The 27,889-nt window shown below is 57.3% G+C and overlaps 1 protein-coding gene across 3 annotated transcripts; it reads left to right on the top strand.

The window, feature by feature from the left end:
* On the top strand, positions 184–27,889 carry PDE6B (phosphodiesterase 6B). Of its 3 annotated transcripts, none has more exons than XM_018049891.1 (22): positions 184–664; positions 2,700–2,852; positions 3,082–3,171; positions 16,594–16,734; positions 16,822–16,896; positions 17,735–17,799; positions 18,570–18,636; positions 18,777–18,824; positions 19,542–19,691; positions 19,795–19,938; positions 20,240–20,305; positions 20,508–20,654; positions 21,912–22,019; positions 22,229–22,338; positions 22,454–22,541; positions 22,916–23,016; positions 23,220–23,327; positions 24,111–24,174; positions 24,489–24,563; positions 25,789–25,872; positions 26,897–27,044; positions 27,795–27,889. In XM_018049891.1, the coding sequence occupies exons 1-22, from the start codon at positions 197–199 to the stop codon at positions 27,851–27,853; spliced, it is 2,559 nt and encodes an 852-aa protein (XP_017905380.1). In that variant the 5' UTR covers positions 184–196; the 3' UTR covers positions 27,854–27,889. The 3 variants fall into 3 exon arrangements, with proteins under 3 accessions (XP_017905380.1, XP_017905381.1, XP_017905379.1); XM_018049892.1 differs by having other exon boundaries at positions 27,792–27,889; XM_018049890.1 differs by lacking the exon at positions 27,795–27,889 and having other exon boundaries at positions 26,897–27,163.

The following is a 27,889-nucleotide window of genomic DNA, read 5'->3' as shown; positions in this document are numbered from 1 at the left end:
CCCCGCAGCCCCCAGCCCAGGGGGTCTGATGTGCCCAGGAAGCAGGCGGTCTGGGCCCCACGGGGCGGGAGGGCAGGCGTGGGCGGGTCAGCTGGTGTGGTAATCGTCACTAAGACAGGCTTTGCTGATGACAGTGTTTGTGGCAGGGCCCTGTGCGCAGGGGCGGGTGCTGCTCTCGGACGGGCGGCCGGACACCATGAGCCTCAGTGAGGGGCAGGTGCACAGGTTCCTGGACCAGAACCCCGGCTTCGCGGACCAGTACTTTGGGAGGAAGCTGAGCCCAGAGGATGTGGCCAGTGCCTGCGAGGACGGGTGCCCCGAGGGCTGCACCAGCTTCCGGGAGCTGTGCCAGGTGGAGGAGAGCGCGGCCCTGTTCGAGCTGGTGCAGGACATGCAGGAGAGCGTGAACATGGAGCGCGTGGTCTTCAAGATCCTGCGGCGCCTCTGCTCCATCCTGCGCGCCGACCGCTGCAGCCTCTTCATGTACCGCCAGCGCAATGGCGTGGCCGAGCTCGCCACCCGCCTCTTCAGCGTGCAGCCCGACAGCGTCCTGGAGGACTGCCTGGTGCCTCCTGACTCCGAGATCGTCTTCCCGCTGGACATCGGGGTCGTGGGCCACGTGGCACAGACCAAGAAGATGGTGAACATCCAGGATGTGATGGAGGTGAGGTCCGCAGGCCCCAGGGGTGCTCAGGTTTTAGGGGGCAGTGAGCGGGGCAGAGCCAGCTCAGAGCTTGCCGGGGGAGGCCCGAGGTGGCAGGGAGGACGCCTGCTGCCCCTTGAGGCACGGCTCCCGGGGCGGGGTTTGGGCAGGAAGAGCTCTGGGCAGGGACCGGTGAGGAGGCCCAGAAAGGCGGGGCCGCTGGACCCCGGAGCCCTGAGCTCACAGCCTCGTCAGAGACCGCACCGCCTGCCAGGGTGGGCAAGCTTGGAGGTTCAGAAGTTGGTCCAGGCTCCCTGCTTGCCTGGTGGTTAGAACTCTGCGCTTTCTCTGCCATGGCTTGGGATTCAGTCCCTGGTGGGGGAGGAGATCCAAAAGTGTCCCTGCTAGAAAAGAACAAAAAATAAAGAAGCTGGCCCAGGGCGCCCAGAGACCGAGGGGCGGGACTGGGGTCGACACCTGCGGGCCGTGTGGGTAGGGGCCCACGATGGGCACAGGCAAGGCTGGCCGCCTCTTCTGTCCTTCCCAACCCTTGGGAGGGTCACAGGTCTCGCCTGGGAGCGGCTCCGCCCCCTCCCTGCTGCAATGGGTCCAGAGGGAGGCACCTACAGGGACAGGCGGCTGCCACAGCAGCCGCAACCCCTCGTCCCTCAAGACAAAACAGACTTGTGGACAGACACCCAGGCCCCTGACTCCGGACTGCAATCCTCTTAAACTTATCTCCTCAAACAAGCCTTGGTCCAACGACCTGAATATGCTAATCTCTGGGATTAGCTTCATCTTCACTTCCTTTTTAGGAAATGGGTCACCCAAGAATCAGAGGATCCAGAGTGTAAATTACCAGGAAAACATCCTGCAGGAACTGGGGGGCTGCACCAAGCACCCCCCCAGCCCCTCCCTCCCCCTCCCCCCACTTCATCCCGCCCCTCCCCTGTGTGAGCCTCCACCCCCTCAACCCACCAACCCAAACCTGTGCTGTTGGTTCTGAAGTTCTGGTCCAAGGAGCCGGAGGGGGTGCCACCAAGCGGCCGCTGAGAACCGAGGGCTTGTGGGGAGACAGCGGGCGGAGGTTGAATGCAGGGGAGAGTGGTGGTGCCTGGCAATGCCAGGGTCTCTGAACCCACGTCACTGAGGCATCTAGACTGTTGTGGGGGGCAGTTGCTGTGCAGGAAAACTCCCAGGAGGCGGGATGGCCTGGGCGAGGGAGGAGGGCAGGACTGGGCCAGCCACGCGGAGCGCAGGTGAACCAGGAGGCAGGCGGGCCCGGGCCTGGGCAGTAGGCACAGAGCTGGGGGCACTTTAAAGAAGCCACAGGGCTTGGCTGGGCCTGAGGGATGGGGAGACAAGGCCCAGATTTCCTCTCTGGGGTGGTGTGTGGATGCCGATCCTTGGAAAGGGGAAGGGCGGGCAGGTGTTTCTGGGCATGCGGTCCAGGTTGCAAGGGGCAACTGGACCAGGACAAAGCTCAGATGAGCTGTTTTCTTCAACTGGCCCCTGACCAAGGAGAGGCCCTGAAGAGCAGCTCCAAGACTGGGGTCTCATCGTGGGGGCAAGAAACCCCGTGGAGCAGATGCTTGCTGGAGCAGGGGCCCAGGAGGTCCGCGGGGCTGGCAGACAGGTCCTGAGCGTGGGAGAGGGCTCAGGGCGGCGGAGGGCAGGAGGAGACTGCAGCCTGGACCAGGAGGAGCTTGGGGATGTGTGGACTAGACAAACTCAAGAGGCGTCTGGGAGGCCAGCTAGCCAGACCGCAGCAGATGCAGAGGCGCTAGGCCTGCTCACAGCCGAGCTCTGCAGACTGCAGTTCGAGAGCTGGGGGTCGTTGGCCCTGAGATGGGGTGATAAGGACTGAGCCTGAACCCGAAGCTCAGGCTGTGGGCTGTGTCTGCACGTGCTTCCCAGCTCCTGATGCCCAGGGCGTGGCCCCCTGGGTCTTAGCGCTGGCCTGGGCAGCTTCGCAGTGACCCCCAGGGACGAGGGGGACCAGGACTCCAGGGTCCCCAGAGCGATGGCCTCTCCCTTCTCTCCTCTCGTCTCGTAGTGCCCCCACTTCAGCTCCTTCGCGGATGAGCTGACCGACTACGTGACCAGGAACATCCTGGCCACGCCCATCATGAACGGCAAAGACGTCGTGGCTGTGATCATGGCTGTGAACAAGCTGGACGGCCCCTGCTTCACAAGTGAAGATGAAGACGTGAGTGTCAGGGGACCCTCCGGGAGGGCACGCTTGTGCCTGGGGCCGGTATCGCTCTCCTCGCGTGGCCCCGGGGGCTCACCTGCTGCCAGTCAGCCCACGGGCGAGGTCGGTGCAGCGTGTGCGGTCCCCACTCTCAGCCGCTGGGCGTCTCCTCCGCACACACACACCTGGGCGTGCGTCTGAGAGCCGGGGTTTTCAGCTGCTGCTGTCGCGACCTCTGTTCCAGGTCTTCCTGAAATACCTGAACTTTGGGACGTTAAACCTGAAGATCTACCACTTGAGCTACCTGCACAACTGCGAGACTCGCCGTGGCCAGGTACCCTCGCGCGCCGCTGGCCGGGGCGCCCCAGCCAACTCCTCGGCCCCCCTCCGGGGTGACTGCTTGGGCCAGCCATCTCTCAGGACAGAGGCACGTGGTGCCATGGGCACCTGGGTACCTTGAGAGAGGGGGCCCAGGGATTTGTGCTTGTGGGTCAGAGCTGTGAGTGTGCAGAGCTGAGGGCAGGGGAGCCAGGACCCTGCGGGAGGCCGGGGGCCTGGCCCTAGGGCCCAGGGCTGTGACCACCTGCAAACCTGGTGTCGCCACTGGGCCTTAGAAGCCGCCTCCAGCCTTCTCTAGAAGGAGCAGGGGCGGATCGTGAAGGTACAGCACGGTCAGAGAGTCCCGGCACTCGTTAGCCAAGCCTGTAGGTGGGCTCTGCCCCGGCCACACAGTAGAGAAATTGCCTCCAGGACTGGAGTCTGCTTTGTCCCTGAGTGAGGAGGCCTCGGGGCCTCAGTGGGGTCTGGCCCACCTTCCTCTGTGCAGAGGGGGAGGTGGGGGGATGCTTGGGGGAGGGAGGGGGTGAGAGGGGGCCAGGTGGGGCCAGAGGCCAGCAGCGCTGGACTGCAGTGTGGGGCTGAGAGCAAGGCCGGGTGTGAGGCCGGCAGAGCCCACCGAGAGCTGCAAAGTGCTCTTAGAAGAGCCGCTGGGTGGACGGGGGCTCCACGCTGTGGGGACGGGGCTGCACCAGAGATCACGATGCCTATTTCCTTCTTTCTGTTTTCATTCGTCCATTAGTCTGGACACAGGGCTAGTCTTTACGCTTTAAGGTGAGAGCCAGCATGGCTAGACTGATTATGTTGTTCAGCTCGTTTTCTCAGTGGCTCCCGTGCCCTCTGCCATGCCCACCGACCCCATCCCTCTGGGTGGCTTTTGTTCAGTTGGTGGGCAGGTGGTGGGTGTTTGGTTTCAGGCTTCTCTGCATCCTTAATGCTTCCCACGTAACCTCCTTACTCTCGCGCACCCTTACTCTCTGCAAAACGCTCCTGTCTCCCTTGTAACTTCCTGCCCAGTCCTGGAATTGCCCATTCCTCAAGGGGACTGGCTCCTTTCGTTGGAGATAGAAACAGTGTCCAGAGCAGCAGGTGTGACCTTGGCGTGGCTTCCAGGCCCTCAGTGGGCGGAGCACAGAGGCGTGGGCGCGTGCGCACCGCTGAGCCGGTGTCTGCGTCTACGCCGTTGGGCCCGCGCTGCTGCTGATGTCTCCCGTTGCCCTCGCGTGTCTTTCGGGCCCCTCCCCCGGCTCCCGGCTCTGCTCTTGGCTTGGGCTGTCCAGCCTCCGTGCGCGTGTGCGGCAGGCTGTAACCTGGGACCCACGGGAGGCAAGTCCGCCGCCAGAGCCCAAGGCGTGAGCACCCCTCCGTCTTCGCTCTCGCAGACCCCGTCATTTCCAGAATGCTGAGGGCAGTGCCTTTCCCTGCCCCTTCCGTGAGGAGCTCCCGCATTCCCTCGCCACAGTCTGCGCTCTGTCCTGGAACCCTCCAATCTGTAATGCAAACATTACAGTTCATCCTTTGCGCTGTAGCTTTTTACAGATCTCGACAAGCGCATCAGGGCATGTGTCTACCCTTACAGTGTCATAAAGAAGCATTTCTCCACCTTCAAGACCCCCACCTCCACCAAAGCCCTGACAGCCGGTATTGCCCCTGTGTCCACGGCTTCCGCTTCTGCGACTGTCGTATACTCGGGATCGTGCCGTAGGGAGGGTTTCGGGACTGGCTCCTTTCACTTGGTAATACGCAGTTAGGGTTCCTCCGTGTCTTCTCATGGCTTGGCAGCCCAGTTCTTTTCATTGTTGAAAAATACACCAAAGACTGGATGCATCACAATTTATTTATCGATTCAGCCATGGAAGAACATCTTGACTGCTTCCGGTTTGGGGCAATCATGAATCAAATCGCTATAAACATCTGTAGACAGGTTTCTGTGTGGGCATGAGTTTTCAGTTCGATTGAGTAAATACCAAAGAGTGTGGTTGCTGGATAATATAATTGTGTTTGACTCTGTGAGACACTGTCCCAAAGTGGCTGTCCTGTTTCACATCCCCACCAACAGCAAGCGAGAGTCCCTGTCTGCGTCTCTGCCAGTGTTTTAGACTTCGGTCATTCTTGCTGCTGCTTTAATTCACACCTCTAATGACAAGTGACTTTGGGCAGCTTTTCATATACTTTCTTGTCACGCTGTATTTCCTACTCTTTGGTGAGGTGTCTGTTCAGATTTTTTGCCCATTTGAAATCAGATTTTTTTTTCTTATTGTTTAGTTTCAAGAGTTTTTTGTAACATTGGGTTTTAAGTCCTTTATCACATATGTATTTTGCAAATATTTTCTCCAGTGGTATAGCTTGTCTTTTCATTCTCTTACCAGTATATTTGGAAAAAAAGTTTCATATTCTTTTTTTAAATTGAAGTATAGTTGATTTACAATGTTATGTTAATTTCTGCTATATAACCAAGCGATTCAGTTATATATATGAGTATATTCTTTTTCAAATACTCTTCCCCATTACAGTTTATCGTAGGGTATTAACTATGGTCCCTTCCGCTATACAGGAAGACCTTGCTGTTAATCTACGCTATATATAGTGACTTACGTCTGCCAACCCCACTCTCCCACTCCACCCCTCTGCAACCCCCTTCCCCTTGGTAACTACTGTCCATGAGTCTGAAAACATGTTTCTAATTTTAATAAATTTGTTTAATATAAACATATACTAAGTATAATATATCTGATAAAATATTAATATTAATCACATTTATTTAAATATAATGTTGATTATAATATAATTAACTATTAATAAACACAATACATTAAATAAATCTACTAGGGTGGACTGCAGGTGAGTGTCACCTCTTAAGGCTCCTCAGCAAACCCAGAGCCATCTAGATTTTGTCCCATGTCGCCTTCTAGCAGTTCCATACTTTTCATTTTACACTCAGGCCTCCGAGTTAATCTCAGGAAAGGCGTAAGGTTTGCGTCTACATGCAGTCTTTTGCACATGACATCCAACTGTCCCAACACCAGTCGCGAGAAGGCCAGCCTTTTGCCGCTCTCTGCCTCTCTGTCAGGCTGCAGCTGACTGATTCGTGCGTGTCTATTTCTGGGCTTTCTCTTCAGTCCCATTGATCTGTGCTCCTGTTTTTTGCCAATGCCGTGCTGTACTGACCACTATAGCTTCATAGTCTTGAAGATGGGAATAGCAGCTCGCCAGCTTTTCTTTCCTGCAGTATTGTACTGGCTATTTCGTGGGTTTTGCCTTTCCATATAAATTTTAAAATCAGTTTGTCCATATGCACAAAACAGCTCGCTGACATTTTAACTGGTTCTGGATTAGATCTGCACATCAGGTTGAGAAGAAGTGGCGTCTTAACAATAAGGAGTTTCCAGTTCATGAATGGAGAATATATGTTTATTCAGATCGCCCTTGATTTCTTCCGAGTTTTGTCAGCTTTGCACATGGATTCAGTGCCTATTGAGCCACTCTGTATCTGAGTATTTAATTCAGTGCTGATGTGAGTGTTACTGTGTTTTTAACTTCAAGTGCCAGCTGTTCACTGCTCATAGAAAAAGAAGCAACAGACTTTCGTTGCCTGTCAACTTTGTTATCTTATAACCTTAAGACAATAATTAGTTCCAGGAAGTTTTAAAATTGGTCCCTTGGTATTTTCCCATGAATGATCATGTCATCTGCAAGCAGAGAGTCTTGTCCCTTCCTTCCCCATCTCTCTCGTTGCTCTTTCTCTCTGTCTCAGCGCACCTGCTAGGCCTTTCAGTGCGATGCTGCCGAGGGCGGGGGCGTGGCCCTCCTGGCTTGCTCCTGACGTTAGGGAGAGAACCAGCTTCTCGCCATCAGATATGACGTTCGCTGAAGGCTTTCTGTAGAATTTTTTCCAGTTGACAAATTTCCCCTCTATTTACACTTTGCTTAGAGATTTTATTCCAAATGAGGGTTGGCTTTTGTTGATACTTTTCTCCACCAATTGATACGGTCGTGTTAATGTTCTCCTCTCTTGCGCAATAATGTGGTGGGCTACATGGCGCAATAATATGCTGGACCAGCTTTGCACACCTGGGAGGTTCGCTGCCACTCAGCTGTGGAGCATAATTTTTTTCATGTGCTATTGAGTTGGTTTTGCTAATATTTTATTAAAAATTATTTTTTTACCTATGTTCATGAGAGACTTTGGCCTATAGTTTTCTTTCTTGTCATGTCTTTATCTGGTTTGGATATTAAGGTAATACTGGCCTCAAAGAATAGGTTTAGAGGTTTTCCTTCTGCGTCTATATTCAGGAAAAGATTGCTGTGAATTGGCATAATTTCACCCCTAAATGTTTTGTACAATTCACCGGTGAAACTGTCAGAGACTGGTGATTTCTTTTAGAAGATTACTAGCCGTTGATCCAATGTCTCTGAGGCTTACAGTCTGTCCAGATTGCTCCGTTCCCCTTGCGCTGCTGTTGGCAGTTTGCGTCTTTGAAGCACTGAAACACTCACTTAGTCGAGACTGCTCACTCTAGATCATCGGATTTGCGGGCGTACGGTGGTTTTTAATATTTGTTACTTATTAGTCATTTCCTTCTGCTTGCTTTAGGCTTAAAATGATCTTTTTTTCTAGTTTCCTAGGATTAAATTATTGATTTTAGACTGTTTTTCTTTTCTAATACGTGCAATCAATGCCACGAGTTTCACTCCAAGCCCTGCTTTCATGGTGTCCCACAACCTTTGATGAACTGTATTTTCATTTAGTTTAAAATCTTTAAAAATTTCTCTCAAGACTTCTTCGATTCATATATTAATTAGAAGTGTGTTGTTTAAACTATTTTGGAGTTTTCCAACTGCCTTTCTGTTAATGATTTCTAGTTTATCACCTGTGGGATGACAATGTGTTCTTATGATTTTTAATTCTCTTCAATGTGCTGAGACATGTTTTGTGGCCCAGAGTACGGTTTATATTGGTGGCTGTCCCGTGTGACCTTGAGAGAAACGTGGGCTCTGCTCTTGTTGGATGAAGCTGTCTGCAGACACTCACTGTGGCCGTTGCTGTTTAGCCCAACTGCTTTCTCACTGAGTTCCTGCCTGCAGGGTCTATCAACCACCTGAAGGGAGGGCACTGAAGTCCCGACCGCAGTAGTGGGCTGACCTGTGCGGCTTCAGTTCCATCAGGCTTCACTTTACGCCACCTGACGCTCTGCTGTTAGGTGTCTACACATTAAGGAGTGACGTCTCCTTGGAGAAGTGACCGCTTTATCGTTATGTAATGTCCCTCTTTACTCCTGATCATTTTTCTTCTGAAGAAGAAAAATCTTTTCTTCTGCTTTGTATAAACTTAACATAGCCCCCTCAGCTTTCTTTTGATTGGTGTTAGCATGGTATATATTTTTCCATTCTCTTACTTTTTTCCCAGTTATTTTCCTTGTGATAAAATACACATAAGAAAATTACTGCCTCAATCACATCTTGTTTCTTGCTTGTTTTGTGTTGCTTTTTGAACGACAATGGGTTAGTTACGTCTATTTCTCCACAGTCACGTTACTGGTTTTGGTAAGAGAGGGTGCTCATAGTAATTTTATGCTCTTCTTGAACGTCTGGACTTAACGTGTAAAGACAGCATGGGGCCAATTTGTTGCACTTTTTTTTGAATGTGTTGGGAAGGGGCCCCGCAGAGAGCAGCAGGTTGAGGGGACCAGGAGGGCTGCTCCGCCATGTGGCTCTCAGCCTCGGGTTCCATGGGGACGGGATTCGTTTCCAGGTCGTCTTTGGCCAATTGTTGTGATTTAGAGTTCTTCCTGGTGGTGCACGCATTGTTCAGCCAAGACAAATGCCAGCAGGAAGGATTCTGAGAGGTGCTCAGACACATGGTGTCTCTTTCTGACCTTTCCCAAACTCTTCTAGTTGGTGGCTTATTAGTTCTGTGTTCATTACCAGGACCTCCTGTCACAAAATGCCTCATGCACATGGTGACTATGAGCCTGGCCAGGGTGGGCGGCTTCAGTCGGTGCGCTTCCCTCAACAGCTCCCCCCGAGAGACTTCATACGCAAGACACTTTCTGGGAACTGGGGCGGAGGCCGCTTCCTTCTGTAACTCCTGCCTGCTGTGTGTGGGCATAGTCCTGCCTAGCAGAGCAGAAGCCTCTCTCTACCTGCTCTAACTTGATGAGGCGTTCTGTATCTGTACACGGGTTTCTGTGTCTGAAATCTGTATCTGCATCTGAATTCTGTATGCTGTATGCTTGTAGTAACAGCAATTTAATCTGAAACTACTGGACCCTGTCAGAGATGAAACAGGGGCCAAACAGGAGGCCTAACAGAGCAGTCATCACCAGTACCCAGAAAAGGAAGACAAAGTTTGGGGTGAGGGCTGCAGGGTGTGTGTGTGACTGTCTTAGTCATTTTTAATCTACAGTTCAGCGGCATTAAGTACATTCATATCGAGCGACCACCACCACCATCCATCTTCAGAACTCCTTACAGATTCCCAAATTGGAACTCTACCCTCTTTAAACACCACCTCCCCAGATCCCCCATCCCAGCCCCTGGAAGCCACATTCTATCCTCTGTTTCTGTGATTTTAGCTCATGTAAGTGGGACCCTACAGTATCGGTCTTTTTGTGACTGGCTTATCGCACCGAGCAGAATGTCCTCAAGGTCCATCCATGTCAGAGCATGCTCAGAGTTTTGTTCCTTTTCAGGGCTGCATAGCAGACCACTGTAGCAGACCGCTGTAGCAGACCGCTGTAGTAGCCTGCTGTAGTAGACCACTGTAGCATACCACTGTATGTATATACCACTGTAGTAGACCGCTGTATGTATATACTGCTGTAGTATACCACTGTAGCAGACCGCTGTAGCAGACCGCTGTAGTATATACTGCTGTAGTAGACCGCTGTAGTATATACCGCTGTATGTATATACCACTGTATGTATATACCGCTGTAGTAGGCCGCTGTAGTATATACCACTGTAGCAGACCGCTGTAGCAGACCGCTGTATGTATATACCACTGTATGTATATACCGCTGTAGTAGACCGCTGTAGTAGGCCGCTGTAGTATATACCGCTGTAGCAGACCGCTGTATGTATATGCCACATTTTTGCTTCTCTATTCATCCATTGACGGACACGTTTGTTGCTCCAGGATTTCAGCTATTATGAGTAACGCTGCTGTGAAAATGGGTGCACAGATATCTCTTTGAAATCCAGCTTTCGGTTCTTTTCAGTGCGTGACCAGAGTGGAAATGTTGGATCATGTGGTAATTCTGTATAATGTTTTTAAACACCTCCATAGTGTTTTCCAAAGTGTCTGTGCCGTCTTACATTCCCACCACCAGTGCGAAAGGGTCCCAATTTCTCCACTTCCTTGCCAGTACTCATTTCCTGTTTGGGCTTTAACAGTAGTCATCCTAACAGGTGTTGGTTGTGATTGAAGTTCTGACTTGCATTCCCCTAATGATTACTGATATTGATCATCTTTTCATGTTTATTGGCCATTTGTATTTCTTCTTTGGAGAAATGTCTATTCAAGTTCTTTGCCCATTTTTTAAGCTGGTTGTTTTTGCTGTTGAATTTTAGCAGTTCTCTACATAATCTTTGTATTACTCTCTTACCAGATGTGTGATTTGCAAACATTTTCTCCCTGCCTTTTGACTCTGTTAATGGTGTCTTTCAATGCACAAAAGTTCCTAACTTTCAGGAAGTCCAGTTTGTCTGCTTTTTCTTTTGTTGTCAGTCATAATGTCATATCTAAGCAATCAGATATAAGCAGGCAGACTCTTGAGAGCCCCTGGGACGGCAAGGAGATCCAACCAGTCCATCCTAAAGGAGATCAGTCCTGGGTGTTCACTGGAAGGACTGATGCTGAAGCTGATACTTTGGCCACCTAATGTGAAGAGTTTACTTACTTGAAAAGACCCCGATGCTGGGAAAGATTGAGGGCAGGAGGAGAAGGGGCCGACAAAGGATGAGATGGTTCGATGGCATCACCGACTCAATGGACATGGGTTTGGGTGGACTCTGGGAGTTGGTGATGGACAGGGAGGCCTGGCGTGCTGCAATTCATGGGGTCACAAAGAGTCGGACACGACTGAGTGACTGAACTGAACTGAACTCTTTCCCCATTGAATGGTCTTGGATTTTTTGTCAAAAATAATTTGACCATATATGCCAGGGTTTATTTTTGGACTCTGTAAGCTATTCCATTGGTCTATATGGCTGTCTTTATGCCAGTATCATGTTTTGATTAATATAGGTTTGTACTATGTTTTGAAATCAGGTAATACGAGTCCTCCAGCTTTAGTCTTTCTCAAGATTGTTTTAACTATTCAAGACCCCTTGAGCTGCTATATGAACTCCAGAATGTGTTTCTATGCTTCTGCAAAAGCACCACTGAGATCTTGACAGGGATCACATTGAACTTGCAGGTTCCTTTGGGAAGTATTGGCACTGGGACAACACTGAGTCTTCTACTTCATGAGCAAAGAGTGTCTTTCCAGCTATGTCGTCTCTAATTTATTTCAGCAACATTTTAGTTTCCATGGTTATAGCTCTAGTTCTGAGGTCCTTTCGTTTTACCTGGAGGGCATTTCTTGCCGGGAAATTGTAGTGCTCATTTATTCCCTCAACTTTTGTTTTTCTGGAGATGTCTTAATTTCTCCCTCACTCTTAAAGGGCAGTTTTCCCAGATACAAGATTCTCGATTGACAGGTTGTTTTTTTTTCAATTTTAGCACTTTGAATACACCAGGTTGGGCTTCCCTGCTGGCCCAGTTGGTAAAGGATCTGCCTGCAACATGGGAGAGCTGGGTTTGATACCTGAATTGAGACGACCAGCTCAATCAGTAAAGAATCTGCCTGCAATGCAGGAGACCCAGGCTTGATTTCTGGGGTGGGAAGATCCCCTGGAGAAGGAAATGGCAACCCACTCCAGTAGAGTGGAGCTGCCTGGAGAACCCCATGGACAGAGGAGACTGGCAGGCTACAGTCCACGGGGTTGCAAGAGCCGGACACGACTTAGCAACTAAAGCGCCATACACCTGGTCACGCCTTCTAGTCCCCAAAGTTGCAGCAAATTCCGTGCTGAAATGAGAGCGGATGAGAAACCTGCTGATAAACTTAGCGAGGATCCCCTGTGTGTGACGCGTCTCTTCTCCCACTGTTTTCAAGAGTCTCTCCATCTTTCAACAGCTTGATTACAGTCTGGGTGTCTGAATTCATCCCATTTGGTGTGTGTCGAACCTCTTGGATGGTAGTATTTAAGTATTTCATTAAATCCCAGCCCTTATTTCTTCCCATATGCTCACTGTGCGCCCCTCTGCCTTTGGTGAGGCCTAGCCGTCCCCCTGGGTGGGGTTCTGAGTGGCTTTCGTCCCGCCCTGGCTTTGAGGCTGCCTTTCTTTCACCTGCCTCTCAGCCAGGCCCCTTAACCTGACTGCTGTGAGGACGTTGCCCCAGATTCTTATCTGCAGCTTCAAGCAGCAGCCTCAGGCCAAGATTCAAACCCACCCCACACAGCCAGGTGTGGGCCTCGCGGGCGAGTCTGGGAGCATCTTCTGGACTCTGCCCCCCCACACACACCTTCCCCCAGCAGATCTCACCCAGGGGCTGTGTTCCCTCCAGGGCAGCTGGATCTCAGGAGAAGCCAGGTTTCTGATTCTCTGCCTGTCATGCTCTGAGCCCCGAGCCCTTGCTTTGGACACCCTCACTTTTCAGCCCCTCTTCCTGCATACTGTCTCAGGGTCCTGCTCCTGCCTCTCATTAGCCACCCCGACTCAACTCAGTCAGAGCCGCACTGTGAAAACTTAGGCCCTATCACTGGGGTCCCTCAGGGCCTCTCGGGCAGCCCCTGCCCACCTCTCCCTGCTCCACCATCCTGCCCCAGCCATGCTCCTCTCAAGGGCTTATGGACTTGCTGGTCCCTCTGCCAAGAACACTGCCCTACACACCCCACGGCTCCTTTGCAGACAGGTCTCCCCTGACCTGAGCACCTCCTAGCCCTGCATCCCCCCACCTCCACCTGCTGGACCCCCATCATTTGCTCATCTCCCTGAGACGAGCCATCTGGCTGCTTTGTTCATTTCCGTTCTAGCCTGCACTCCCCACATTAGAAAGTGGACCTAAGAGTCAGGATTTTGTCTGTTCTATCGTCCAGTTATATCAGTCCTAAGGCAGGCAGTAAATATCGTTCCAGCAAATGAATCCCTGACACTTAGGGAACGTGACCATCCAGAGACCCGACGTTTCCAGCTCTTCAGACCACATTCATGTACAAATGTGAGAGTTATAAAGGGGATTTCCAACAATGGGCATTCATGTCTCAATTAAATACTTTGATTTCCACACAGATGTCGCCTAACCCCAGTAGAAAGCCACCTCTGAGACCTTACACTCTGAACAGCATTTTAAAGAACTCTAATTACTTCACAGCTCTACCTCATAGCTCTCTTTGAAAAGAAAAGACTGAAATGAACAAAGCCTGGCTCCCACGTTGCCTGCGATTCAGTCTGGTGCCCACTCCTTCGTCACGCTGTAGGGGAGCCCCAGTTGCAAATTAAAGTGCTTCTGTGCACAGGGCCTGCCCCTCCCTCGCATAGATCTTAGCAATCCTCCAGGGTCCTAGGTCCCCTCCCCGGGCAAGAACCACCATCAATCAGCCCTGGTCACTCTTCCCGTGGGCTCCGCCTCAGGGGCTCCCATCAACCCTTTCTGAAGGTGTCTTGGCCATTTTAGCCAGAGGCAAAAGAAGCACCAAAGAAATCATAGACTTGGCCCTGGGCTGTTGGAGTTTCTCTCGGATGTGCTGCGTGAGGCCGACCGGCCAGCTGTAGCTGCGGTCCCCACTGCCCACGCTGCAGCACCAGCTGGACGAGAGGCCCCGGGGTACAGAACTTTGGCTCCATGCTGCCCGGGCCATGCTTCCGTCCACAACCCGTTGGCTGTGTGCACTGCTGTTCCCAGGATGAGGTGGGAGGCGCCCCAATTCACAAGGCTACATAAAGAGCGCCCAGGCTCAAAGCTGTCTCGTATTCCTGATCTGTGAACATGTGGAAGTGTTTGGAAGTCAGGACAAGTGAGTGGAGGCAGCAAGGCGGGGCGGGCTCGCCCCCCTGGGCAGTGCAGGCCGATTTCTGTCCCTGCAGCTCCCACTCTGATGTCACTGGACACATGGCTGGGAGAAGTATCGCAGGGTGAACCTGCTTTCCGCTGTCAGAAGCCATAAGCATGCGGATAACAGTCACCAGCAGAGAAGCGACGGGGAAACACGCGTCTGCATGTTTATTATTTTTGCCTTAATGCAATTTCTTTCTTTTTCTTTCTTTCTGTTCTTTGTCCATGTGGCTTGTGGGATCTTGGTTCCCTGACCAGGGATCAAACCCAAACCCTCAGCACTGACAGTACAGAGTCCCAGCCACTGGACAGCTAGGGAATTCCCTGATTTTCTCAACTTTTAAGTTAACATTATTTAACTTGAATAATGGCTGTGTTTAACAACCGATTCCCAAAATTCTTTAAGATTCAATAACGTGCCCCTAAATAAGGGCCTTAGGAGCTCAAGCTGCCCAGGGCCTCCGGGTCACCTTTCCCATCTGCCCCCTGCCCTCCCAGCAGCCTGATATCCCCGCCCCCATAGTATGAGCATAAGCTTAGGCCTCACAGGCCGGCCTCCCCACTTGAGGGGCGGTGCAGGCCTCTGCATTATCTGTCCCCAAAAGCAACTAGATGCCCCTCACTCCCAGGGTCACCAGGTGGCCCCTCCCAGACTTCTTCTTGGAGCGGTAAAGAGGAGCACCTGTGATGGGCCTGCGGAGGGCTGCCCTGCAGCTCCTGCCAACCACAGGCTCCTGGCCACCCAGACAGAGAAGGGGCTCCAGCAGCACCACCAAGACAGCACAGTTTGCAGCAGTCAAGACAAGCAGTCCAAGGGCCCCAGAGCGGGGAGGGCAGACCAGTCTGGGAAGAGCCACCCCAGACAGAGGTGGGACAGGCAGAGGGAGGCAGGCGAGGGACAGGCACTGCGTGAATCCATTCAGACGAAGTCCTAGAACACTCCGCAGTCAGTGGGGCAGTTCCAGGAGGGATCGGGGTGTCAGCTGGGGGCTGAGGACCTCCTTAGGGGCTCGAATGCTCTAAAACCTGGTATGGCAGTGGCTACAGGTATCCCCTAAGATGCCCTCATCCCATCAGACGGTACCCCAGACTCAAGTCAGAGAGAAAGAAGAAGAAAGGGAAGGCAGAGGCCTGGGGTGGGCCTCACAGCTGGCTTCAAACCACGGTGGACACGCTGCCTGATCCGCTGAGCACCCATTTCCTTGGGGCCATGATAGAGCCTGCTTCAGGGCAGCATCCAGTGTGGGGACTGGCCCTTGGTCCGGCTGCGGCACTGGAGGGGCGAGGTGGAGCTGGAGGGAGGTCTCCCCTAGGGCTGCGCTGTGATGCCCACTTCCTTTCCTCCTCACTCCGCCCCTCTCCTGGAGGACAGATTTGGGGACTGAAGTACTCAGATGACTCAAAAATTAGGCTTGCAGCCCAGACACCCCCACCCCCAAGCTCAGCTGTCCATGACATACCTGGGCACCCAACCGCCCACCCCTCGACATCGGTGACATGGGTTCCGCTCTTGCCAGGACTGGTGCCAAAGAGCTCAGCAGACCTCCGGGGTTAGAGGCACAGGTGACTGATGTGCACACGCTCCTCTCAGATGCACACATTGTCACACATGCGCACAAACTGGCAGGAAGGGAGCCAGGCAAGGAGGCTGGTTCCTCGCGGTGGAGGAGGAGGGACCGGGCACCAGGCCACCCTCCTTACAGGTCAGAAGGCGGGGAGGCGGGGAGTGTGTGTGAAGGGGTGGGGCCTAGAGGGTCCGGCAGGGCCGTGGTTGAGGAGGTCGGGGGGGAGGCTGGCCCTGCACAGCAGCCGGCCCGGGTTGGGGCTGATGTCCCGGGCAGGGTCTGGCCAGGCCCTCCTGGAGCGTGCCAGTGCGTTCTCACTCTCAGCTTGCGTTGCAGAGGCCACAAAAGCACCTGACGTCCAGAAAGCAACAAATTCATGTTCTCAAGCCCCAGCTTCTCGCAGGCTAGTTACGGAGGGCTGGCTAGTCAGATCTCTGCCTTTCAAGCTCGTGGCAATTGATCTAAATTTTCACTCACCACCACAGCCTGAGGCCAGCACCGAGGAGTGAGTGGCAGGGATATAGCCAAAGCCTGGAGAACTTACCTGCCAGGAAGCTTCTGGGGACGCTGAGGCATGAAGCCGAGGGCCACATGCCGGATGAACCCTCGGGTGCTGGCGCCCTGCAGAGACGCCGGGAGAGGCGCCGGGTCGCGTCCCGGGCCCTGTGTGCGCGTGCAGAAGCGCGTGTCTCGGGGGTGGCAGCCCTCACCCAGGTGCCGCCGTGCCGACGGGGGTGGGTGTGTCACCCCCAGGTGCTGCTGTGGTCGGCCAACAAGGTGTTTGAGGAGCTGACAGATATCGAGAGGCAGTTTCACAAGGCCTTCTACACTGTGCGGGCCTATCTGAACTGCGATCGCTACTCGGTGGGTCTCCTGGACATGGCCAAGGAGAAGGTGAGGCCCAGCGCCCACAGGCCCCTGGCCCGCCTCGTCCCGCTCCGCCGCTGAGTCGGTGCCCCGCTCCCTTCTCTTCTCTTCCAGGAATTCTTCGACGTATGGCCCGTGCTGATGGGAGAGGCCCAGGCGTACTCAGGCCCCCGCACACCTGACGGCCGAGTGAGTCGCAGGCAGGGGGACAGGCCAGCCGTGCACCCGGCTTCCTGGCCCGGCTCCACCGTGGGGAGGGGTCGCCCCAGCTGAGCCGGGCAGGGGGGACGGCTCGGGAGGCTGTGGTGAGGTGAGGACAGGGTGGAGGGCTGCCTGGCTCTCTGACCGCTCCAGAGGGCAGGCCCCTGAGGTCGTCTCCCCAGCGCCAGCCCCCTGCAGTGCTCTGGGGCCAAGGGCCAGGCCTGGTCCCGAAGAGGGCTGTCAGCCTGGGTTACTGACCAGCATCTGCTCTGGCTGAGCAGGCCTGCTGCCCTACCCTTAAATCACTCGAGCATCTGCCCGAGCGGGGCCGCGTGGGGGTGCGAGCGGGGTAGGGATGCGCGCAGATACCGCAGCCACACGCTGGGCATCCAACCGGGGTCACACGTCACAGCTGTGACGCAGTCTCCCCTCCTGTCAAGCGGGGGGACCACAGGCTGTCTCAGGGGCTCCAAGGGTTCTGTGTGCCAAGTACATCTCTGCACAAAGGCCTGCTGTGACCACAGCTTGTCCCAGTTATATGAGAGAGACAGGCGTGTGTGTGAGAGAGACAGACACACAGGTCTGGCTCCGCTGAACCCACTTGTGAGACGGATACAGGCCAGTGCGTGTGGGGTGGGGGGGACGTGGCTGGAGGGAAGACAAACGTGTGTCCCAGGACAGTCAGTGATGGTCCGCGCGTGTGCACAGTTCACGGGTGTGCCTATCGTTATGTGGGCTTATGTGGTGTGTCGAATGTGTGGGTGTGGTGTGTGCAGTGGGGTTCCCATCGGGGAGCCCCTCACGCCTGCTGCGGTCTGCTTCTCAGGAAATCCTCTTCTATAAAGTCATCGACTACATCCTCCACGGCAAGGAAGACATCAAGGTCATCCCGTAAGTGTCAGGGTTCTGAGCAGTGCTACCCGAGGGCCTGGGCTGGACGGGGCTGAGGGCCCGTCATGGCGGAGTGCATGGCCCCTGGCTCACCCCCGCACCCTTTGATGCTCCCTGAGCCACGGGGTGAGGCAGGACAGAGTGCGGAGGGAGACTGGCCCAGTGGTCTGGGAGGCAATGCCTGGGCTCACGAGGAGGCCTGGCATCCCACGAACACTGATGTGGACTCAAGGCTCAGCGGGGCTTTCTGAGTGGCCCTGTTGGCAGCGACTGGCCTTTGAGGTTCTTGGGGTCTCATCTTGGTTCACCCGGCCAGCCCGCAGGCAGAGTCTCCAGGGAGGCCCGACACTGCAGAGCCGGGGGGCGGGGGGTGGGACGGGAGGGACCAGCCCAGCAGGCAGCAGGACCAACGGCAGTGAGGGCAGCCTGGAGAGAGCAGGGGGTGGCAGCCGGCCACTTCCAGCCCCACAGCCGCACTGCTGTACGAGCCCCAGAAGCCCGTCAGGACCCCACCCCAGCAGGGTCCACGCAGAGAGCAGGACCCAGAGCCAGGCCTGCCGGGGGAAGCCTGTGGCTCCCAGGAAGAGGGGGCCTCTTCACGGGCAGAGAAGGAGGCACGATGCAGCTCAGGTGTCCCCAGAGCCAGCCCTGGCCTGCCCTCCCCTTCTTCAAGTCTTTGCCAGTTTCCCACACGCACCCAGAGCCCGGGGAAGGGAATCGGCACACACACCCGAGAGCCTGCCCACTGCCCTCTGCTTCTCTCCCCACAGCTCACCCCCAGCCGACCACTGGGCCCTTGCCAGCGGCCTTCCAACCTACGTGGCAGAAAGCGGTTTTGTGAGTCCCCCGGCCCTTCCCACAGGCCTGTGTGCCCCAGCTTTGCCTACATAGAAGCTCATCAGACTACACAGTCTATTCTAGAATCATGCTCTATGTTTGGCTGCTTCTAGTGAAACTGTGTTCTGATCCGTTTCCAGATCTGTAATATTATGAATGCCCCTGCCGAGGAAATGTTCAATTTTCAGGTATCTGTCTATTCATTAATGGAATGTGTACTGTACTTTAGGAAAAAAGATGTTGTGGTTCAGGAATGATGGACTGAACTCGTTTTTGCTGCTTAAGAAACCACCTTAGATCTCACAGGCTAACAGCCGCAGTGTGTTCCGTGCACGCAGGTCTGCTGGTTGGGTGGCTGCGGCTGCGGCTACACCTGGCGAGGATTCACGTCTGCTCCCTCTGGGGACACGCGACCGGGATGGGCTCTTTTCCAAAGGAGGCCCAGGTCACATGGACTGGTGGAGCTGCCCTTTATCTTTCAGGGCCTCCTCCAGGAACTGGCCAGGGTCCATATTTCACTGGCCAACCATGAGCGGAATGTGAGCGGGGACCCACCACGTCGTCCGTGGGGCCCGGGGGAGCACCAGGCCCCTTGTTTGGCAATCATTGGGAACTTAGCAGCAGGGCGTTCAGTCAAGCGCGGGGGCGGGGGGAGCCTCCAAGAGCCGGGGCGGACGTGACCACAGCGCTCGCGCGGTGAGGCGTCCCGGTGGACGTCTTCCGCCTCTTCCGGGAAGAGGTCACCGCCGGCTCGCGGGCATGGTGGGCCGACAGACGGGAGCAGGGACCCCGCCTCTGCCCTCTGAGGGCAGAAGCAGCGAGGTCCATGTTCCCCGGGTGACAAGCAGGCCCAGGCCAGGGTCAGACCCAGGGCCGCGGTCAGCTCTGGACACCTCTCCCCGCAGGAGGGGCCTCTGGACGACTCTGGGTGGATCGTCAAGAACGTCCTCTCCATGCCCATCGTCAACAAGAAGGAGGAGATCGTGGGGGTCGCGACGTTTTACAACAGGAAGGACGGGAAGCCCTTCGACGAGCAGGATGAAGTTCTGATGGAGGTAAACGCCTGTCGCAGGTGGGGTCGCACAGGCGACCCCCGGGGGCGGGACCCAGGCCCGGGAGCCGGCCCCGCGGGCGCCACGGGGGTGACTGCGCCTGCAGTCCCTGACACAGTTCCTGGGGTGGTCGGTGCTGAACACGGACACCTACGACAAGATGAACAAGCTGGAGAACCGCAAGGACATCGCCCAAGACATGGTCCTGTACCACGTGCGGTGCGACAGGGAGGAAATCCAGCTGATCCTGGTGCGTCCGTGCCTCCCACGGGGAGCGGGGGTGTGGCCTGGCCGTGAACACACTGCACCGCCGGGGGCTCCCTGCCCGGCCGCAGGCCCCTAGCAGTGACCCCAGCCCCTCTGGTCGCGCTGCGTGAGGGCTCCACCATCATCGTCCAGGCAGAGCGCTTGGACCGGTGTGGAGGGAACAAGAGCCACCATTTCTGAGGCCAGAGGCTCCGGCCGGGGCTCCCCGAGGGATCACCCAGTCCCACGGCCACGAGGGGTGCAGCTGACGCCATCACCGTCTCATAGCGCGTCTTCTCTCCCAGCCAACCAGAGAACGCCTCGGGAAGGAGCCTGCCGACTGCGAGGAGGACGAGCTGGGAAAAATCCTGGTCAGAGTCGGGCCCCGCCCAGGGGGTCGAGGAGCCCCGAGCGAGGGGAGATGCTCCCCCAGGTGGCAGAGGGTGGTCCTGCGGTGTCTGTGCTGAATGCGCCCGCCCCTGCGATCGCGTGTGCCCGTGTACCCTTCCGCCCCCCCCCGCCCGTGTGCCCGCTCCGCAGGCCCGCCCCCCAGCCCCACCGTCCCTCCCACAGAAGGAAGTGCTGCCGGGCCCCGGCAAGTTCGACATCTATGAGTTCCACTTCTCGGACCTGGAGTGCACGGAGCTGGAGCTGGTCAAATGCGGCATCCAGATGTACTATGAGCTGGGTGTGGTTCGAAAGTTCCAGATCCCCCAGGAGGTAAGGGCTCATTTGTGATCCCGGGTCCCAGCTCTCCCAGGAGGTCAGAGAGAGATGGTCCGGATCCCAGTTCCCGCAGGAAGTCTGGGGGCAAGCCGTGTCCACACAGAATGGACAGTGCAGGCCGGCAAAATACACACGGCAAGTGTGTGGAGACTATGTGACTGGACGGAGAAGAGTGTGGCACACAGGTGCTGCAGGCCTCTGAGCACACACATCACGGGGCAGCAGCGGGCGTCTGGTGTCGGAAGCAGGGGCCCAGCAGAAGCAGCCCAGCGCCTGCGCAGAAAGCACGCGTGCCCTCTAGGTGGGAGCACCGGGGGCCCCTCGGGGCGGGTCCCGGGAGGAGGGGCCGCCTTCCCGGCTCTGCTGCTTCCCTGTGGCTTTCCGGCTTCTGCCTGCGTCCGGCTTCTGCCTGCGTCCACCTTCAGGGAGCATCTGCTTCCCCAAGTCAAGTCAGAGAACGTCTTACTTTACGGTCTAGACAAGCGCAGCAGTCTGGCATTTTCTCAGACGCTGCACAAAAAAACTAAGGGAAAACACACAAAAAAATGCGTTATAGAAAATGCTAACAGAATGCAAGAATCTCGGGTAATTTCCGGCCCGAAAAGCCGCTGTGGAAGCAGTGGTTGGGCCCGTGTTCTGTCAGCCAAACGCAGCTGCTCTTCAGAAGGCGCACCCTCCTGCTGCCCCTCAGCCTCTGGACCTTCAGCAACCGCCTCTTTCTCCACCACTGTGTGCCCCGGTGCCCACACATCCTGCCCCACTCAGACACCCACGGCTGAAATGGACATTTTCTTCTAAAGTATCCCAGGCCCCTTGCCTGGGGTCCTTTCCCGATCTGAGGTTTGGCAACAGGATGGAGGCCCCAGGCATCCTGTGGACGTTGGAGCTGTTCTCGGTCTCAGCTCCGATCCTCCGGCTCCCGGCCACTCCCGTCCACACACCTCCGCCCCGAATCCGCCCCTCCTCTTCTGTCCGCTCCCTGCCCACCCCCATTCGCCCCCGTCCGCCCCCCATTCGCCCTGCGTCCAGCATCGTCCGGCCCCGGCCCGCCCCCCACGCGCCCCTCCTCCACCCCCCGCCCCGTCCACCCTCATCCACCCCGAGGTGCCACCCAGGAAGGCAGCTGCAGGCCAGTGGACAGGAGGGCCGCGGGGCGGGGAGGGCCGCGAGCCTTTCGCACGGCGTCAGCTGGAACTGTGTCGCTGGGACTGGGCACCGTGGTGCCTGGACCCCGTGTCCCACCTCCCGCAGGTCCTGGTGCGGTTCCTGTTCTCTGTGAGCAAGGGCTACAGGAGAATCACCTACCACAACTGGCGCCACGGCTTCAACGTGGCCCAGACCATGTTCACACTGCTCATGGTGCGTGGCCGGGGCGGGGGGGGGCGCGGGGGGGTGCGGGGGACCCTGTCTGACCGGGGCTGGGAGGAGCCACCTGCCCCCGGGGAGCCTGGAGGTGGGTGGCAGGCACCCGAGCTGGGCAGGGGTGGAGGACTCCCCTGAGCTCCCCAGGGTCCAGGCAGGGCAGGAAGGGAGGCGGGCGGCAAGAATCTGGGCGCCTGTCTCTGCAGACGGGCAAGCTGAAGAGCTACTACACGGACCTGGAGGCCTTTGCCATGGTGACTGCTGGCCTGTGCCACGACATTGACCATCGGGGCACCAACAACCTGTACCAGATGAAGTAGGCGCGCGTCCTGGGGCCTCTGCGGGTGCCGCCCCTTCCCCGGGCTGCTGGGCACACAGGCTGCCCTGGGGTCTCTGCCCGCTGCTTGTTCTCAGCCAAACCTCTGTGCCAGGTCCCAGAACCCTTTAGCCAAGCTCCACGGCTCCTCGATTTTGGAACGACACCACCTGGAGTTCGGGAAGTTCCTGCTCTCGGAGGAGGTCCGTGTCCTCTGCTCACTCTCCCATAGGCCCTGGCCAGCTGACCTGCGCCCACACCCCTGAACCTCCACCGCCAGGAACCACACTGCATTGCTCTGAGCTGGAGAAAGGAGGCAGGCTCTGAAGCGATGGGGGCGATGGCACCCCTGGTGGTTCCAGTCTGGAAATGCCCTCTGGGGGCGGGGGCTCAGATCCCAGGTGTTGAGGGGAGCCCCCCAGTGCAATACGGGGCCACCAGTGTCTGGGGCCCATGACCCTTGGGTAGAAGGTGGCCAGCGACATGGGGAGGGACAGATGGGCAGCCTCCAGGAGGGAGGGGGGGACAGGCACAGAAGGCGCGCAGCTGTGACGGGAGCCCCGCCCCCGCCCCGCAGACCCTGAACATCTACCAAAACCTGAACCGGCGGCAGCACGAACACGTGATCCACCTCATGGACATCGCCATCATCGCCACGGACCTGGCGCTCTACTTCAAGTGGGTGCCGCCGCCCCGCTGGCACCCCGGGGCCCTGTTGGGAAGGAGCCGGTAGAGGGGTACCTGGGGCCGCAGGCCTGGCCTCCGGCCTCGGATCCTTTCTTGGAGGGTGGGTGGGGCTCAGACCCAGGAGGACACGTTGGCGGGGTCCTGCGTGGTTGGGAGGGAAGGGTCGACTCCCTCCCTTTGTCCGTCGGGTTCAGGAAGAGGACAATGTTCCAGAAGATTGTGGATGAGTCCAAGAACTACGAGGACAGGAAGAGCTGGGTGGAGTACCTGTCCCTGGAGACCACGAGGAAGGAGATCGTCATGTGAGCCGGCGCGGGGCTCCGCCCCTCGAGGCAGGGCCTCCTGCAGAGCTCCGCGGGCGGGACTAGGAGCCCAGGGCCGGGGCAGCCCGCTTCCGGACAGCGCCTATGCGCCCACCCCAGCCGCTGTCCTTTCGGGGGAGGCTGCAGGATTTGGGATCAGACAGGCTGAGTCCGCAGTTAAATAGTTTGCTCACCTTATCAGTCTCCACTCCTTCATCTGCAAAGTGGAGATTCAGAACTAGTCCCACCCCAGGCCTGTCCCAGTGGCCCAGCGAGGCTGCTGCTGCTAAGTCACTTCAGTCGTGTCCAACTCTGTGCGACCCCATAGACGGTAACCTACCAGGTTCCCGCATCCCTGGGATTCTCCAGGCAAGAACACTGGAGTGGGTTGCCATTTCCTTCTCCAATGCATGAAAGTGAAAAGTGAAAGCGAAGTCGCTCAGTGGTGTCTGACTCTTAGCAACCCCATGGACTGCAGCCTACCAGGCTCCTCCATCCATGGGATTTTCCAGGCAAGAGTACTGGAGTGGGGTGCCATCGCCTTCTCCGGGCCCAATGAGGAGCTATGTGTAAATCACCGGCCCCCAAGAAACGCTTGCTGACTTTCACCCCTGGCGGCCTGGGGTGACGGGGTGGGGCTGGAGTGGTGCACAGGGCAGGACGTCCACTCCTGCAAAGACACTGGCGCTTGGGTCTGTGCCCCCAGGGACACCAGGCCTTGCAGGGGTGGAGGGCAGGGAGGGAGGCCAGGCTGGATGTACCTGGAGCTCCATCTGCCCACAGGGCCATGATGATGACGGCGTGTGACCTGTCTGCCATCACCAAGCCCTGGGAAGTCCAGAGCAAGGTCAGAGTCACGTGGGTCCCCAGACGTCTTGCCAGTCCCCATAGGGCTGCATCTAAGTGGGGCCTGGGGTAGGGAAACAGCTCCACTTGTCTGCTAGGTGGGGCGAGGGCAGCTGCCCAGCTCTGGGGCCCAGCCAGAGCCACCACTCGAGAAGGCTGCTGCGCTCCTGGGCACCACAGCAGTGTGGCCCCAGTAGTTGGGCCACCAGAGTCTGGGGCACAGAAGGCCAGAGTCTGGCCATCCTGGCAGGATCTCAGGACAGCATCTGACCGAGCGCTGAGCCCACTGGCGCTTGCCCTCTGGGTGCCTTTCAGGTCGCTCTGTTGGTGGCAGCTGAGTTCTGGGAGCAAGGGGACTTGGAGAGAACGGTTCTGGATCAGCAGCCCATTGTGAGTGTCACCTCCAGTGTCCTCCACACCTGCCCTGGTCCTTGGGAGCCTCAGGCCTGGCTGGGTGCAGACTGGGGGCCCCCGGGGCCTCTGGAAATACAGGGATTGGGTAAAGATGTGATCCCCTGCAGAGGTGGAAAGCTGTTGCCAAAGCCGCAGAGCCAGGCTGTGGCTCCTGGCCGAAAGCCCCCGTGGGCCCAGGCAGCTCTGGGGCGAGCCCCTGTGTGGCTGTGAGCTGCTCCAGGGAGGCTCAGGGTATAGCAGGCCTGGCCCATGGGAAGAGTGCTGGGCAGGGGAGTGGTGGCCAGAGTCCAGGGCTCACCTGGACGTGGCTGTGGCTGTGGAGGGAGCAGCCGAGATGGGGAGTGTGCAGCAGGGCTGGGGTGGTGTGCAGAGCAGGACTGCCCACTGCTGGAAGGACACAGGGGCTTGGACCTGTGCCCGCAGTCACCAGGCTTCACAGGAGTGGAGGTGAGAGAGGGAGGCAGTCTTGGTGTACCTGAAGCTCCATCTGCCCACAGGCCCACAGGATGCCAGGATCTTTGGGTCAGCAGTGGGGGTCAGGAATCTGTTGCTAGACCGAATGGGCGCCTGCATGGGGGTGAGGACACGAGCGCTGCCCAACAGTGAGCAGAAGGGACGGAGGGAGGCTTGGCCTCACAGGCCAACTGCAGCCTCTGAAGAGCTCGCTGAGCATGGGGCTGCGAAGGCCCGGGGCCAGGTGCAGACTGCAGGAAAGGGTGCCCTGACCAGCCCTGCGTCTTGGCGGGAGGACAGGCAGCCTGTCTGTCTCCCCGGCTAGGCCGCTAGGGTCCTGCATGACCTAGCATGCTGAGCTCCAGACAGCGGGCAGCTGTGAGGAAGAGACTGCCGGGAGACAGCTCGGGGGCAGTCCAGAGGCTGGACACAAAATCAGCCCCTTCAGAGTGTCTGGGCTGCGCCCCTTAGGAGGTGGGGCCAGGTCTCGGGTCAGGACCATGGATAGCTCATGGGGGAGCTGGAGGAACTTGACTCCAAACTCCACACCGGGGCTGGCGTGGCAGGGGCCCAGCGCCACCTAGGGCAGCTCCCCAGAATGGCACAGTGTCTTGGAGGGGAGTGGGGGCTCCCAGGCTTCCCTTCTAAGGAGAGCCCTACATGGACAGGCTCGTCAGGCGGGGGTGGAGCTGAGTCCTGGGCCTCAGGGAGGTGTCGGGGCCTCACGGTGTCCCTGCTCCCCCTTAAGCCCATGATGGACCGGAACAAGGCGGCCGAGCTCCCCAAGCTGCAGGTTGGCTTCATCGACTTCGTGTGCACGTTTGTGTACAAGGTGAGCAGGGCAGCCCAGGGCCTGGCTGGGTTTGCAGGGGAGGGGTGAGGCGGGGGCTACTGTGGGGCTCCTCCCCCCCAAAATCTGCACTGAAACTCAAAATCGTCAGTCTCACCCCAAGGGGGTCCCCTCCCTGTCAGTTCCTCAGAAGGATCCTGAAATTTCCCACCCCAGTCTCTCCCTCCCAGAACGTCCTCCTGCACACCCAACATCCCTTCCCGAGCCCCATCGAAAGGCGCCCCCATGCAGGGCCTGCACGGTGTTGCCAAGGCACCGCCTGCAGTGTATGTGCAGGGCATCCATTCAGGGTCTGAGCCCTGGGAAGATGGGGGCGGTCCAGCCTCCAACTGGGTGCCCCCGGCCCTGCAAACACCTGGGCAGAGCCAGGGGCAGTGGGATGTGAGCCAAGGACCTGGGGCAGGTGCTGGACCTCGGCTCTGGGGACTGACCAAGGGGTGGGGGCAGAGCCCTCCCGAAGGTCAGCTGCCACGACTTGGCTGCACTCTCAGGGGCAGCCCCATACTCCAAGAAGGGTGCTGGGTTCTGACCACCTTGTCCCACTCCCCACCTCAGCCCCCAAGGCCTTGGGCTTCCCTTTACTGAAGCATCAGCTCCCTTTTCTGCCTCCACCAGGGGGGCTGGGGTCTGTGAGTGCTGGGAGGAAGGTGGGACCAGGACGTACGTGCTGGTCCTCAGATTCACTGCCGGGGCCCACCAGGCACTCCTCGCCCCCGCGCCTTCCTCACCTCCATCTGCCCGCACAGCTTGTGTGTCCACACGTGTTCATGTGTGAGCACGTGCTCTGTGACATGCGATGTCTGTATGAGGGTGAAGGAGCCCCGGGACCCGCGCATCTGCCCAGCCTTCTCAGCCCCCTTGCTAGGGAATGTCCTTTCTGCTTGGATGTTTTCTATTCTTCAGGACCTCACCCCGTAGCTCCTGTTCCAACCTCAAGGACACAGACCACAAGGCCTCCCACCCAGGAGCCGCTAGGGATGTGGTCTGACTTCTGTTTCCTTTCCAGGAGTTCTCCCGCTTCCACGAGGAGATCCTGCCCATGTTTGACCGGCTGCAGAACAACAGGAAGGAGTGGAAGGCCTTGGCCGATGAGTACGAAGCCAAGGTGAAGGCCCTGGAGGAGGGCCAGAAGGAGGCGACGGCGGCCAAGAAAGGTCTGGGCTCCACTCCAGCCTCAACCAGGCCGCGCGGCCCAGCGCTGGCCTGCAGAGGGCGGGTGTGAGGCGACACTGGATAAGGCAGGCTTCAGGCGGCCCTGTGGTCAGTGTGCCTGGACTCCGGGCTGCACAGACGGCCACCCTCCCAGAGGGAGGCCCATCCCCGAGGAACAGGCTGGGTGACTCAGGGCGGCTGATGAGCCCGGTCTGAAAGGGCCTGCTCAGGGCCCGAGTCAGGGATTCTGGAGGGAAGTCACCTTTATAAAGGGGAGGAAAGCCAACTCAGCTCCTCTGTTCCCATCATCAATCAGCAGTTCCCTCTTAAGTAGCTCATAAACTCTACGCTCCCACGCCAGCCTCAGAGCTGAAACAGCAGACCCACGGAACCTAAGAAGCCAGCTAGGGGTCAGCGCGCATGGTGTTCCCGTCGCGGTGCAGAGCTTGCTCGCCTCCCCACCCCACCCCCAGCGCTGTGGGAGCGCGGCTCCACTGTCACCAGCTGGCGCCCCCAAATCAGAACCCTTAAGGCCTGCTCGTGCTCCGCAGCTCATCATCTCTGAAGCGTCCGCAGGGGAGAGAACCAGCAGAAACCAGCCAGCGAGGCCACTGCTGGAGCGCCAGGAACTAAATCAGGGTCCAGTCGGCTTAGGCAGACCAGCCCCTGCCCTGCCCTTCCCCCTGCAGGGCGAGTGGAGGCGCCGGGCCACGAGTGGCCCTCGCTCACCGTCTTGTCCCCTTTCGCAGCAGGCACAGAAATCTGCAACGGCGGCCCGGCACCCCGTTCTTCTACCTGCTGCATCCTCTGAGGCGGTCGTCAGGCCCCCTGCCCCACACCCCACCCC

Source organism: Capra hircus, chromosome 6, assembly GCF_001704415.2.
Source record: "Capra hircus breed San Clemente chromosome 6, ASM170441v1, whole genome shotgun sequence".
Classification (NCBI taxonomy): Eukaryota; Metazoa; Chordata; class Mammalia; order Artiodactyla; family Bovidae; genus Capra; species Capra hircus.
Note: the sequence above shows the minus strand (reverse complement) of the source record. Positions and strands in the feature narration are given on the sequence as shown.